The following is a 15,126-nucleotide window of genomic DNA, read 5'->3' as shown; positions in this document are numbered from 1 at the left end:
TGAACATAGATCCATGGTACAGAAGGGGAAAAGGAAGAACAGGGGAACTGTAGTGATAGGGACTCAATAGTCAGAGGAACAGAAAGGAATTTCTGTGGACATGAATGGGCCACACGAATGGTACTGTATGTTGCCTCCCAGGTGCCAGGGTCACTGACATCCCGGACTGCGTCCACAGCACTTTGGACAGGAGGGAGAGGAGGCAGATGTCTTGATACATATTGGTACCATTGACATAAGAAGGAAAAGCAAAGAGGTCCTGAAAAGAGAATTTAGAGAGCTAGGTAGAAAGCTGAGAAGCAGAACCTCCAGGGGAGTGAGTCAGTGAGGGTAAAAAGGATGATTTGGCAGATTTGGACTGGTTGGGCACAGGAGTACATTCAGCCAGAGACTCATTCCACCAAGATTCCACCACTGAGCATCATAGGAAGTCATTCCTGCCTGTGGCCATCAAACTTTACAACTCCTCCCTTAGAGGGTCAGACACCCTGAGCCAATAAGCCTGGTCCTGGACTTATTTCCTGGCATAATTTACATATTACTATTTAATTATTTATTAATATTTGATTATTTATGGTGCAACTGTAACAAAAACCAATTTCCCCTGGGATCAATAAAGTATGACTAAAACTAATGCGTGGCTGAGAAGCTGGTGCTGGAGGCAGGGCTTCAGGTCCTTGGATCATCGGATCTCTTCTGGGGAAGGTATGACCTGTTCAAAAGTGAAAGGTTGCACCTGAACCCGAGGGGGACCAACATTCTCACGGGCAGGTTTGTTTGTTAAAGCTGTTGGGGAGGTTTTACCCTAATTTGGCAGAATTAAGGGACTCGGGATAGGATGGACAGTGAAAAAGCAAAAAGAGTGAGCAGTCAGACTGTTAGGAAGGGCAAGTAGATAATAGGACAAAACTGCAGCCCACAGGGTGAGCGTATCAGTGCATTAGGGATGCAGAATCAAAAAGGGCAGCAAATACAGTACTCAAAGTGTTATATCTCAACGCACTCAAAGTAAGGTAGAAGCTGGCAGGTGATAGGTGAGACCAGCTGAGGGGGAAGGTGGACGAAGGATGAAGTGAAAAGCTGGGAGGTGATCGGTGAAAAAAGTAAGGGACTGAACAAGAAGGAATCTGATCGAAGAGGAGAGTCCACCATGGGAGAATGGAAAGGTGGAGGGACACCAGAGGGACGTGATAAGCAGGTGAGAAGAGGAGAAGGGGTAAATCGGAAAAACTGAACTTCTGAAATACCTGCTGTATTTCACCTGAGAAAGGAAACACAAAGGGAATGGAAGAAAAAAAAGTGCTTTGGTGTTGCTCCACAGACCCAGGCATCATCCTGCCATCTGGTGCTCTCTGTGTGGTGTCTATAATTTCTCCCTGTGGTCACATGGATTTCCCCAGGGTGCTCCAGTTTCCTCCCACATGCAGTTTAGGAGGTTAATAAACTGCAGCTTGTGTAGGTGGGTGGCAGGAAAGCCATGTGTGTAAAGAGAATGGAAGAATGAGGTCACATGGAGGGGGCTTGAATGTCCTCTTCCTAGATTATTAGGATAAAAGCAAGCAGCAAACAAACAGGACCTAGGATTCTCTATGGTCTCCTGCTCAATCCAATGACAGATACCACTGGGACAGCCTCACCCTTATGATCCTGTCCGAGCGATGCCTTCTCCGAATCCGATTCAGACCCTCCACAAATCGAATGAAGCCATCCAGCAGCTGCCACTCCTCCTGATCTGAGCGCAGTGTCTCCCCGTAGACATCACAGTGGCTCTCACCCTCCATAATCCGCTTCGTGGCCGTTACACAGGCTGGCAGCAGCAGGAACCTGGTTCGCCAGAACTTCAGGGACTCGATCAAACTGTGGAGCACAGCATCATGAGAAATTGGCAACAGAATGGGTGGAGACACTTGCGGGCCACCCCCAGCATACCTTGAGTGCATTGGTTGTTAGCACAAATGACTCATTTCACTGCTTAGGACTTTATTCCCCAGAGTGTAGGAGAATGAGGGGATATTTGGTAGAGGTAAAATTATGAGGGGTATAGATAGGACAAATGCAAGTAGGTAAATCCACTCAAGCTACAGGACGATACTACATTGATTGGCCTAATCTCCAACAATAACGAGGTGGCCTACAGGGAAGAAGTCATCACCCTGACACAGTGATGTCAAAAAAACCTCTCCCTCAATGTCGCAAAAACAAAGGAGTTGATTGTGGATTACGGGAGGAATGGAGATGGGCTAACCCCTATTGACATCAATGAATCTGGGGTTGAGAGGGTAAACAGCTTCAAGTTCCTCGGCATCCACATCACCGAGGACCTCGTGGTCTGTACACACCAGCTGTGTGGTGAAAAAGGCACAACAGTACCTCTATCACCTCAGACAGTTGAGGAAATTTGGTATGGACCCCCAAATCCTAAGAACTTTCTACAGGGGCACAACTGAGAGCATCCTGACTGGCTGCATCACTGCCTGGTATGGGAACTGTACCTCCCCTAATCGCAGGACTCTGCAGAGAGTGGTGGGGACAGCCCAGCGCATCTGTAGTTGTGAACTTAGCGCATCTGTAGTTGTGAACTTCCCATGATTCAGGACATTTACAAAGACAGGTACGAAAAAAGGGCCTGAAGGATCATCAGGGACCTGAGTCACCCCAACTACAATCTATTCCAGCTGCTACCAACTGGGAAGTGGTGCCGCAGCATAAAAGCCAGGACCAACAGGTTCCAGGACAGTTTCTTTTACCAGACCAATATACGAACGAACTCACACTGACTTGAGTGTACTCTATATTACATTGACTATTCTATTTATTATAAATTACTATGATTGCACATCTACATGAACGTAATGATTTTTAATCATGTATGTGAAGGACGTAAGAAATAAAGTCAATTCAATTCAGGTGGGGGCATGTGGGTTTGATTTCAACATTTAAGAGAAGTTTGGATAAGTACATGGATGGGAGGGATATGGAGGGCAATGATCCAGGTGTAAGTTGATGGGACTAGGCAGAATAATTGTTCAGCATGGACTAGATGGGCCAAAAGGCCTGCCTCTCTGTTGTAATGCTCTATGACTCAACCTGAATAGGTGAGACAGTACTAGTCCTTTACCTTGTGCAAGCTTCATCCAATTCCCGTGGCCACAGATTTATCACCATGACTTTATGTACTCAGTGACAGAGTACCCAATGCAGTCTTCTTCAGACTTACACTACCATTCTTGCGTGCCTCCGGTTTTGGCTGCTTCCATGCTCCAAGTTTCACTGCTGGAACATCTAGAAATTCAGCTAAATGGGCCCTAACCCTGGAATTCCCTTGCCTAGCCCCTACTTCTGTTTTGTTCCATTCCCTTTTGAGATATTTTTTAAAACACGCATCTTCTGGTCTTGCGTCTTGAACTCCTAATGTGGGTTGATGCCAACTGTCGTCTGAACTCTACCCAGGCAGTGTACAGGGACCTTTCCCTACCAAGAGTTATAGACAGGTTAATTAGCAGACAAGAATAAGGGGATTAAATTGTAATGTGGAAAATTAAGATTATCCGAACTGGGCAAATGCTTTCCAAACTGGGCAAGTGCTTATACTGATATTATTTCCCCAGTTCTGGATTCTCCTCCCTAATCCACTCCAAAATGGACACTTCTTCATCGCTTCCACCATCTGAAGTTGCTTCAGATTTTGCACAGACCCAAAGGAGCTGGAGGACCACAGGTAGCATCCGTGAAGGGAAATGGACAGTTGATGTTTCTTGTCAAGACCTTCAATTAGACTGAAAGATAGAGGGGAGATAGCTGGTGTAAAAAGGTGGAGGGAATGCAGTGGAGCAAAAGCTGGCAGGTGAGAGGTGGATCCAGGTGAGAGAGGTGGAGGCAGATGAGGGATGATGGGAGTGAAATCAGAAGATGGGAAGTGATAAGTGGAAGTGACTGAAAATATTGGAATCTTACAGTACTTACCATAAGTTAGAAAAATTGAGGCTCATACTATTAGTTTGGAGTCTACCAAGGCAGAATACAAGATGCTATTCGTCTAATCCGTGACGGACCCCAACTCTGCAGTAGAGGAGAGCATGAACAGACATACCAGTGTGTGCGTGGGGGTGGAATGAAAATAGCTGGCCACCAGGAGGTCCTGGCTGGTACTGCAGCAGATAGATTGCCTCAAAAATCCTAGATGTTTTAGTGAGGTCATCTCTCACTCTTTTACCTTCTGATGAACTTATACTCCTTCTCATTTCTCCTCAGCTCAGGAATCAAACTACGAAATCTATTTACACTGCTGCCAACAGAAAGAGGCCAAAGTACTTGCAACAAGACATTCTTAGCCCTATACACCAATCCTCTTGAAATAAAGGTCAATGCATCATCAGCTGCCTTCCAATTTTTTATGCTGTACCTTCATGCCACAATGTGTTCTATCAACTAAGCACTAACATTTAATAAAGTCTTGCTATTTACAAAAGAGATTCGAAGGCACACTACAACAAAAATTGAAAAAGGTAAACAGAACTCAGATCTACGGTACAGACTACATCATAAACATAAAATGATCTGCAGATGCTGGGGCCAACCACTACACCATCACGTGCCAATTTCCAACCGCCTAAAATCGAGGAGAAGCTTTGCTACAGTGGAGGAACTACCACACGGAACATCCCCCCGAACGTACAGGATTGACCTCTGGCAACAAACAGAAGCCAGAACTCCACCAAACAATACAGTGCAAGACCCCACAGAAATGTTACCAGACGGGGCACTGCTTGACAGATCCAAGTGGTGCACTCTCAACAGAGCGAGAGCGGAAGTTTGTGGGATGGGAGACGATATGGTGAAGTGGGGTTTAAAGACCAGTGAATCCCGTGAGAGTGGCGAAAGGGTGCAGAATATTGAACATGTTCTGCACAACTGCCCACTCTCACCTGATTTAGCTGACACTGACCTGCTCAACAACAACCAAACAACACTACAGTGGCTGGCTGTCTGGTGTGACAAGCTATGATGATGATGATTTACAAAAGACTCTTGTTTTCTTATTTTACCTGCCTCAATAATCTTAATTTCTCACATTACAATTTAATCACCATATTCTTGTCTGCTAGTTAACCTGTCTATAACCCTTGGTAGGGAAAGGTCCCTGTACACTACCTGGGTAGAGTTCGGATGACAGTTGGCATCAATCCACATTAGGAATTCAAGACACAAGACCAGAAGATGAGTGTTTTAAGAAATATCTCAAAAGACAGAACAAGACAGAAGAAGGGACTAGACAAGGGAATTCCAGGGTTAGGGCCCATTTAGCTGAATTTCTAGATGTTCCAGCAATGAAACTTGGAGCCTGGAAGCAGCCAAAACTGGAGGCACACAAGAATGGCCGTGTAAGTCTGAACAAGACTGCAAATAAGGGGGGAGGAAACATTTGGTGCTATAAAAAGCATCTGTAGGTGAAAAAGTTTTTAAAAATATACTGCTCATTTGCCCCCTTAATTTCAGTCCAGGTGAACAGTCTCAAGCCAGAATGTCAACTGTTGTTTCCCTCCACAAATGCTGCCTGACCTGGTGAGCTCCTCCAGTGTCATTGTGTGTCACCCCTCATCTGCAGCTTCCTGTGTCTCAAAGGTAATGGATGTGTGGATATAAGTATGGGGTGAACTGAAGTTTATAGTGAATGCCGAGGAATGAACAGCCAATACAATAATGAGGCAGGGTCTTGATGTATCAGAGACTAAGACATCAATGATCACCATTTCATGGAACTCTCTGGTCATTGCCCAAAATCATGATTCCAATCCACTGACTTAGGACATTGTATATGGCCTTCAAACTTAGCCTTTATGAATATGCAAACACACAATTCGGGTTTTCTTCTCTTCCTCTCCCCTGCCCATCACCCCCCTCTGGTTCTCCACCTTCCCTCTAATCTTCTTTTTCAGCCCTTTACCTCTTCCACCTTATCACCTTCTAGCTTGCCTTGTCATTCCTCCCTCTCCACCTGGTCTCAACTATCACCTGGGGTTGATCATGTAAAACTGAGGTGTGTGGTTTTTTGTTTGAGTCCTACCAGGAATTTCACCAGCTTGGGCATTCAGGGCCATGCTGCAGCTGTGATCAGTGTTGAAGTTGGTGGAGATATCTGGTGGCCTCACACTGACTGGGCGATTGGGGATGGGATGATGAATAGGACGTTTACTTCCCCTCAATGCGGAGCTGGAGAAAGGCTGGTGGAGACACAAACCTGAAATCTTCAGAGCCTGATGAACAGATGTACTGATCCAGGTAATTCCACTTGTACTCTTCCAAACGCTCGTGAGAGAACTCCACCCAGCATGACACAAACTCTGTGCTTGAGTGTGGTGGGCAGAGGCTGTACGTGTACTGGATCTGAGCGGATTCATAAGGGTACCTGAGGAGACCAGAATGGCCAGAATTAGAGCTCTATAGTTACAGAAAGGATCCACCTCCCAGCTTTTCCAAACCCTATTCTCCAGCTTCCATCTACATCTTCCCAGTACAGGGAAGAAAGCAGCAACAGGATTTGATCGTTTACACCTTGACACATATTTTTTGACTCTCCTCCATTTTGACCCCACATCACTAACTTTGCTATCGTTTTACACTATTATCTAATTACTTTTCCAACTCTTCTCCATGCTAGATTTCATTAGGAGTTTGAGATTTGGTGTGCCACTAAAGACACTAGCAAATTTCCACAGAAGTATTGTGGAGAGCATCCTAACCAGTTGCATCATCATCTGGTCTGGATGGGCCACTGCACAGGATTGGAAAAAGCTGTAGAGGTTGTAAACTCAGCTAGCTTCATCATGGGCTTTTGCTTCCCCAGCATCAAGGACATCTTTGAAAGGCAGTATCTATCATTAAGAACTCCTACAACTCAGGATATGTCCTCTTCTTATTTCTACCATCAAGGTGGTGGTACAGGAGCCTGAAGACACACATTTAACATTTAAGGAACAATTTCCTCACCTCTGCCATCAGAATTCTGAATGGAAAATGAACCCATCACAATACCTCACTATTTTTGCTCTTTATACACTTTTTCTTCTTGTAATTTATAGCATATTGTGGTGACCCACTTTCTACACAAGTGGACCGGCTCACAAAATAGCCCGCGTGCGGGGAGAGACTTTTGTAATGCACTTCTGACGTCATTTCTGCCCAGAGAGGGCTAGACGGGAACTGCTTAAAAGCCAGTGCCGCGAAGTTTGAATAAACGAGTCTCGAGTGCGACTTACAGACTGTGTGTCATTATTTCTAGCTCTGTGTGTAGCACATCGCCACATTGGTGACCCCAAGAGTCCAAACGGGATTTGGACCAAAGATGATCAACTCTTCATCTGTTCACGCAGTTTCGCTAAAACTGCCAACTTTCTGGACGCTGCAATCACGCATGTGGTTTGACCAAGCAGAAGCCCAGTTCCAGATTTGGCAGATATCTTCCGATTCCACACGTTACTATTACGTGGTGAGCTCCCTTGACCAGGAGACAGCTGCACGGGTTGGGGATTTCATACAGTCACCGCACGCACTCCCCCCCCCCCCGAAGAAGGCAAATATGCAGCATTCAAAGCGCTGCTCTTAGAGACCTTTGGCCTCTCACGGCGTGAGCAAGGAGCCTGTTTGCTGCACCTGAATGGTTTGGGAGACAGGCTGCCGTCAGCATTAGTGAACGAGATGCTGGCCCTGGCTGAAGGACACAAGCCCTGCCTCATCTTTGAGCAAGCGTTCCGAAAACAACTGCCCGAGGACATACATCTGCTGCTGGCCGACGTAGATTTCAGTGACCCCCCAGAAGGTGGCGGCCCGGGCAGACGTGCTGTGGAAAGCCAAGAGGGAGAGCAGGGCGTCCATTGGATAGATTACCAAACCACGCGCCCAACAGCAGGCCAGGCCCGGCAACGGATCGCACACAACCCAGAGGCAGGAGTGAGGAGGCCAATGAACAGTGGTGTTTCTACCACCAGCGGTGGGGCACAGAAGCCCGTCGTTGTCGCCCGCCCTGCAAGTTTTTGGGAAACACCAGGGCCAGCCGCCGCTAATGGCTACAGCAGCAGGCCACCAGGTCAGCCTCCTGTACGTCTGGGACAAACAGTTGGGACGCCGCTTCTTGGTCGACACTGGAGCGGAGATCAGCGTCTTACCCCCGACGGGGTATGACACCCGCAACAGGGCGACGGGACCCATCCTGAGGGCCACAAATGGCAGCACGATTCAGACCTACAGCACCCGCACAGTGCAGCTACAGTTCGGCGCCAGCCGGTTCACGTGGGACTTCACACTGGCCGCCGTGGCCCAACCACTCCTGGGGGCGGACTTCTTGCGAGCCCACAGCCTGCTGGTCGATTTGCAAGGGAAAAGACTGGTCCATGCAAGACTTTCCAGACGTTCTCCCTGGGTGAAGCCAAGTTGCTGACCCCATACCTGGACTCCATCACGCTGTCTGACAACGAATTCACCAGAATCCTGGCGGCCTTTCCATCAGTTCTGGCACCGCAGTTCACGGCAGCCATGCCCAGACACGGAGTACAGCACCACATTCCAACCCAGGGACCACCCCTCCATGCCTGTGCATGAAGGCTCCCCCAGACAAGCTCCGCCTGGCGAAGGAGGGGTTCAAGAGGATGGAGAAATTGAGGATCGTACAGCAGTCCGACAGCCCATGGGCCTCCCCCTTGCACATGGTGCCCAAAGCAGCCGGGGGCTGGAGACTATGTGGCGACTACCGCAGACTGAACGGGGCTACAACTCCAGACCGTTACCCTGTGCCGCACATACAGGACTTTGCAGCAAACCTGCATGGGGCAAGCATCTTTTCCAAAGTAGACCTCATCCAGGGCTCCCATCAAATCCCAGTACATCCTGAAGACATCCCCAAAACAGCACTCATCACCCCGTTTGGCCTGTTCGGATTCCTCTGAATGCCGTTTGGCCTGAAGAATGCTGCACAGACGTTCCAGCGACTAATGGATGCGGTGGGACGCGACCTGGACTTTGTGTTCATCTATTCGGACGGCATCCTCATAGCCAGCAGTAGTCGTCAGGAGCATCTGTCCCACCTCTGCCAGCTCTACTCCCGCCTGAGTGATTTCGGCCTCACGATCAACCCGGCCAAATGTCAGTTCGGACTCGACACCATCGACTTCCTGGGCCACAGGATTACCAAAGACAGGGCAACATCTCTGCCCGCCAAAGTAGACGCGATCCGCCACTTTGCCCGGCCCAACAAAGTCAAAGGCCTGCAGGAGTTCGTTGGTATGGTGAACTTCTACCATCGCTTCCTCCCCTCAGCAGCCCGTATCATGCGCCCTTTGTTCACCCTGATGTTGGGTAAAGGCAAGGACATTACTTCGGACGAAGAGGAAGTGGCTACTTTCGTTAAAGCCAAGGAAGCCTTGACAGACGCCGCAATGCTGGTGCAGCCCAGAATGGACATTCCAACCGCCCTCACAGTGGACACATGCAACACAGCAGTCGGTGGGGCACTGGAGCTACTCATCGAGGGGCACTGGCAACCCCTGGCGTTCTTCAGCATGCACCTAAAGCCAACCGAACTCAAGTACAGTGCCTTCGACCGGGAGCTGTTGGCACTATATCTGACAATCCGGCATTTCAGGTACTTCTTAGAAGGCAGACCGTTCACCGCGTTCACAGACCACAAACCGTTGACCTTCGCGTTCGCAAAGATGTCCGATCCCTGGTCGGCCCGCCAGCAGCGATATCTGTCCTACATCTCCGAGTACACGACGGACATCCAGCATGTCTCGGGAAAGGACAACGTCGTGGCAGACGTACTCTCCAGACCAGCTATCCAGGCCCTGTCCCGGGGGTGGACTATGCAGCACTGGCGGAGGCGCAGCAGGCAGACGACGAGATGCCCAGCTACAGGACCGCAGTCTCGGGTTTGCAGCTACAAGACTTCCTCGTAGGCTCAGGTGAGAGGACCCTCCTGTGTGACGTGGCTACCGGCCAATCTCGCCCCATCGTCCCGGCAGCCTGGCAGCGGTGAGTTTTCAGCTCCATACATGGCTTGGCACACCCATCTATCAGGACAACCGTCCGGTTGGTCTCCAGCACGTTCGTGTGGCACGGACTTCACAAACAGGTCAGCAAATGGGCCAAAAAGTGCACGCAGTGCCAAACAGCCAAGGTGCAACGGCACACCAAAGCCCCGCCGCAGCAGTTCGAACCCACCCGCCGGAGGTTCGACCACATTCATGTGGATATCGTGGGGCCCCTGCCAGTGTCGCGAGGAGCGCGGTACCTCCTAACTATGATAGACTGGTTCACGAGATGGCCAGAGGCGGTCCCGCTCAACGACACCACAGCCAATTCCTGCGCCTGAGCACTGATTGCAACCTGGGTAGCACGCTTCGGGATACCGGCCCACATTACCTCCGACAGAGGCGCCCGGTTCCCCTCCAGCCTGTGGTCGGCTGTGGCTAGTCTGTTGGGAACACAATTACACCACACAACTGCCTACCACCCACAGTCGAACGGACTAGCGGAACGCTTCCACCGTCACTTAAAATTGGCTCTCATGGCCCGCCTGAAAGGGCCTAACTGGGTGGACGAGCTTCCCTGGGTCCTGCTTGGAATCTGCACAGCACCCAAACAGGATCTGCACGCCTCGTCAGCCGAGCTGGTGTACGGCACACCCTGGTCGTCCCAGGAGAGTTCATACCAGCCTCAAGGGAGCAAGAGGAAGAACCCGCAGCAGTCCTGGACAGACTACGAGAAAGGCTGGGCAATCTGGCCCCCGTACCGACTTCACGGCACGGACAGATCCCAACCTGCGTACCCAAAGACCTGCAGAACTGTAAGCTTGTATTCGTACGAAGGGGCGCACACCAGGCACTGCTACAGCGGCCGTACGAGGGGCCATTCAAGCTGATCAGTAACAACGGGTCCACGTATGTTCTGGACATTGGGGGGAAAGAGGAGGTTTTCACGGTGGACCGACTCAAACCGGCCCATGTGGACTTGACGCAGCCGGTCGAGGTTCAGGCACCGCGGTGCAGAGGCAGACCGCCCAAACAGAGACTGATCCAGACTGTGGACATTGGGGGTGTATCGCTGGTTCTGGAGAGGGGGTTATGTGGCGATCCACTTTCTACACAAGCGAACCGGCTCACAAAATAGCCCGCGCATGGGGAGAGACTTTTGTAATGCACCTCTGACGTCATTTCCGCCCGGAGAGGTCTAGAAGGGAACTGCTTAAAAGCCAGTGCCTTGACGTTTGAATAAACGAGTCTCGAGTGCGACTTACAGACTGCGTGTCGTTATTTCTAGCTCTGTGTGTAGCACATCGCTACAATATTTTATACTGAAATCGCAATCGGCAATCGCCTCTGATCTGGGCTGACATTTACGTGCACCTAATTAACTAGCTTGTTTATTTCGGCTTTTTTCTTAAAGATGTGTTGGGTGCGTCCCGGCTACTGCCGCATTCTCCGTGGCAATGTATCAGTCCGCGGCCTGGGGGTTGGGGTGGTGGGACAATGGGGTGTCATCTCATCATCATCTGTTTCCATCAGGGCAGCCAAGTCATCTTCTTCGATGTCTGCCTGCCTCGATGTCGAAGGTCAAGGCTCGTTGTCAGCTGTGGCTGATGTGGAAGGCTTGCTTGACTGCTTAGCCTCGAAAATTTTTCTATCATACAGTTCTTTGTAAGCACTCAAACCATCTTGCAAATATGCCCTAAACTGACGTACCCTTTCAAAATTAAAGTGGTACTTTTCTGCAATCATTGTTGTCAATTGCAACAAAAATCTCACGCAGTTGCTTCACGTTCAGTTCCTGGACGACTTCACTTTCGATCCGTTCACTACTGCATTTGGTTTCGATTGTTATCCTTTCGTCTTCCAATTGCATCAGCTCTTCAACTATCAGTTCTTGGTCATGGGATGCCAAAACCTCTTCAACATCATCTTTGTCAACTTCCACAAGCCAAGCTCACTTTGTCCTTACTTCATTCACCACGACCGAAACATTTAATTATGTCTAGTTTTACGCTAAGTGTAACAACCTTACGAGCTCTTTTAGGCTTTTCCGATACCTTAGAACTCATCTTGCTAACTGCTGCTCACAGGCACGTGTTTAAGCAATGCTGGCTAGAATGCAGTTCCAGGGGAGGAGCTTGGCCACTCAGGGCACGCGCTGCCCTTTTTCGTAACAGTGAAAACACCTTCTGCTGGCGAAAACAGGTAATCAATGTAGGTCTTTCATAACAGCGAGGTTTCGTAAAGCGAACATTCGAAAAGTGGGGGACACTTGTACTGCATACACACTTTGATATTAAATGTAATTGGAATATGTCAGTGATAATAGAACTGATTCCAATTGTACCCATAGCAATGAGATGCCCCAAGCTCTTTGGACTAGAGTTCCAGTAGTTTCTCAGCCTTCATGAGGAACATTAGAAGACACCTGCATTGATTCCCCTGCATGTTTTCCTACTGAGTTACGTCTCCTGCCTCCTGAAAAAAAATCTCCAGTTTTCCAGTCAATTTTTCTAAATCAACATATTTTAAACCAGACACACCTGATCGCCCTAATCATACTGACTAACAGTGTTCCCAATGCTTCATGAAGAATTCCCATGAAGTTGAGACACAAGAACCAAGCACCCCCACCACCACCATGAACCAATAGGCAGAGAGTGTTTAGAGTTGACCAAGGGATCACTGACAGCACGGAACTCATTGGAGATCATTTAGTCTTAGACCACAAGACATCGGAGCAGAATTAGGCTATTCGGCCCATTGGGACGGCTCCATCATTTGATCATGGCTGACTTATTATCCCTTTCAACCCCATTCTCATGCCTTCTCCCATAAGTTTTGATGCCATTTCTAATCAAGAACCTATCAACTCCCTGCCTCAAATTTACCCAATGACTTGGCCTCCACAGCCGTCTGTGGCAATTAACTCCACAGATTCACCACATCTGGCTAAAGAAATTCCTCATCATCTCTGTTCTAAAGGGAGGTCTTTGTATTCTGAGGCTGTGACCTCTGCTCTTAGACTCCCCTGCTTCATGAAACATCCTCTCCACTTTCAATCTACCTAGGTATTTTAATATTCAATAAGTTGCAGTGAAATCCACCCTCATTCTACTAAACCCCAGCAAGAACAAGCCCATTTGGCCTGCACAAAGTAGAAAAGGGCTTCAGTTTAACACCTGATTTGGAAGATGGCATCTTGTAAGAAACACCCTCTCAATTTGTCTCCATCAGGGATTCACAATCAGGGGCCCACATTATTGGTCCATGGCATAAAAAAGTTGAGAACCCCTGTTCTAGAGCATCAGCCTGAATGATGGCTTCCTGACCCAAGAACGGTCTGAGGCATTGTCATTTTAGTTCGAACTATCTAAGTGGGGTTAGAGAGCACATCACAAGGCTAGCAATGAAATACAAGGGCCTGATAAAAAAAAGGTCAGGTTTGACATGTTTTAGTAGTCATAAAGTGATTTGAATTGCAAAGGTTACATTTACATGCAAGTTTTGTGCTCCTTTATCTTTTCAGAAAGAATTACTTGATGTCAAGGGCAGCATTCAACTAATGCAAACACAGCACAGCCTTATACACTCAGCCTAGCAGAGCTCCTTGTTGCTGAAACAAAAATACCTGCTTCATTTTACAAGGCTCATGTCAAAGCCAAGTCCTCTTCCACATACTGGCAGTGGGTGGGGGGGTGGTAAATGCTTGAGATTTGCTCTTATTCCCAGGTTTGGGTTGTTTTCTCACATTGCAAAATAAGGATGTCCCTTTAGAACAGACATAGAACTATAGAACATTGTAGCGCAGAAGCAGGCCTTTTGGCTCTTCTTGGCTGTGCCAAACCATTTTTCTGCCTAGTCCCACTGACCTACACCTGGACCATATCCCTACACACACCTTTCATCCATGTACCTGTTCGAGTTTTTCTTAAATGTTAAAAGTGAGCCCGCATTTACCACTTCATCTGGCAGCTCATTCCACACTCCCACCACTCTCTGTGTGAGGAAGCCCCCCAAATGTTCCCTTTAAACTTTTCCTCCCCTCACCCTTAACCCACGTCCTCTGTTTTTTTTCTCCCTTAGCCTCAGTGGAAAAAGCCTGCTTGCATTCACTCTATCTATACCCATCATAATTTTATATACCTCTATCAAATCTCCCCTCATTCTTCTACGCTCCAGGGAATAAAGTCCTAACCTATTCAACTTTTCTCTGTAACTCAGTTTCTCAAGTCCCAGCAACATCCTTGTAAACCTTCTCTGCACTCTTTCAACCTTATTAATATCCTTCCTGTAATTCTTCCTGATGAGGAGAAACATACAAAAAATGCTGGAGGAATTCAGCAGGCCAGGCAGAATCTATGGAAAAAAGTAAACAGTTGTTGTTTCAGGCCAAAACCCTTCATCAGGACTCAGACAAGTAGGAATTTCTTTCACCAGAGGGTGGTGAATCTGTTGAATTCATTGCCATAGATGGCTGTGGAAGGCAAGTCACTGAGTGTTTTTCAAAGTGGAGGTTGATGGGATCTTGATTATTAAGAATGTCAAAGGTTATGGGGAGAAGGCAGGAGAATAGGGTTGAGATGGATAATAAATCAGCCATGATTTAATGGACCGAGAAGATTCAAATTGGCCAAATGGCCTAATTCTGCTCCTATGTCTTAAAGTCTGTCTCTGTCTGTATCTTGTTTTACGGCGGTTGGCATCCAGCTTAATGGTGCATTACCGCCACCCTCTGCTCCATAATGTGCACTAGACATACAATCTAAATCCCTTCACCTAATCACGCGTGCGCACACACACACACACACACACACACACACCTTAAAGTCTTCACTTTGCTAAAGGGGCAGAAAAATAATTGCAGTTTCCTGATCAATCCTGTCAGACACATGGCAAATAAATGCTTGTCTGGAACAATTACATCCCACTTACTTGGGTAGGTAACGAGTGACAGTTATCATCTTGTCCTTCAAGCAGACCTTATGAAAGGTGCGTCCCATACTCAGCCAGTATGAAATCTCATCCTCTTCCAGCTTGTTCCTGGACACCAGACCTGCAGGTACAGGGAGTAAGCCAATAACTAAACAGAAAGTGCAGAAAGCAA

At 48.1% G+C, this 15,126-nt stretch overlaps 1 protein-coding gene across 8 annotated transcripts in view; it reads right to left on the bottom strand.

Annotated features, from left to right (window-relative positions):
* depdc5 (DEP domain containing 5, GATOR1 subcomplex subunit) overlaps positions 1–15,126 on the bottom strand; it is a 234,001-nt gene that overhangs the window by 81,997 nt on the left and 136,878 nt on the right. For all 8 annotated transcript variants that reach the window (XM_072243711.1, XM_072243716.1, XM_072243712.1 and 5 more), the window contains 3 exons: positions 14,955–15,075; positions 6,239–6,406; positions 1,638–1,857 (listed from right to left, as the gene is read on the bottom strand). In XM_072243711.1, the coding sequence (XP_072099812.1) occupies positions 1,638–1,857; positions 6,239–6,406; positions 14,955–15,075 (509 nt within the window). The remainder of the gene's footprint in view (positions 1–1,637; positions 1,858–6,238; positions 6,407–14,954; positions 15,076–15,126) is intronic.

This window comes from Mobula birostris, chromosome 25, assembly GCF_030028105.1.
Source record: "Mobula birostris isolate sMobBir1 chromosome 25, sMobBir1.hap1, whole genome shotgun sequence".
Taxonomy (NCBI): domain Eukaryota; kingdom Metazoa; phylum Chordata; class Chondrichthyes; order Myliobatiformes; family Myliobatidae; genus Mobula; species Mobula birostris.
Note: the sequence above shows the minus strand (reverse complement) of the source record. Positions and strands in the feature narration are given on the sequence as shown.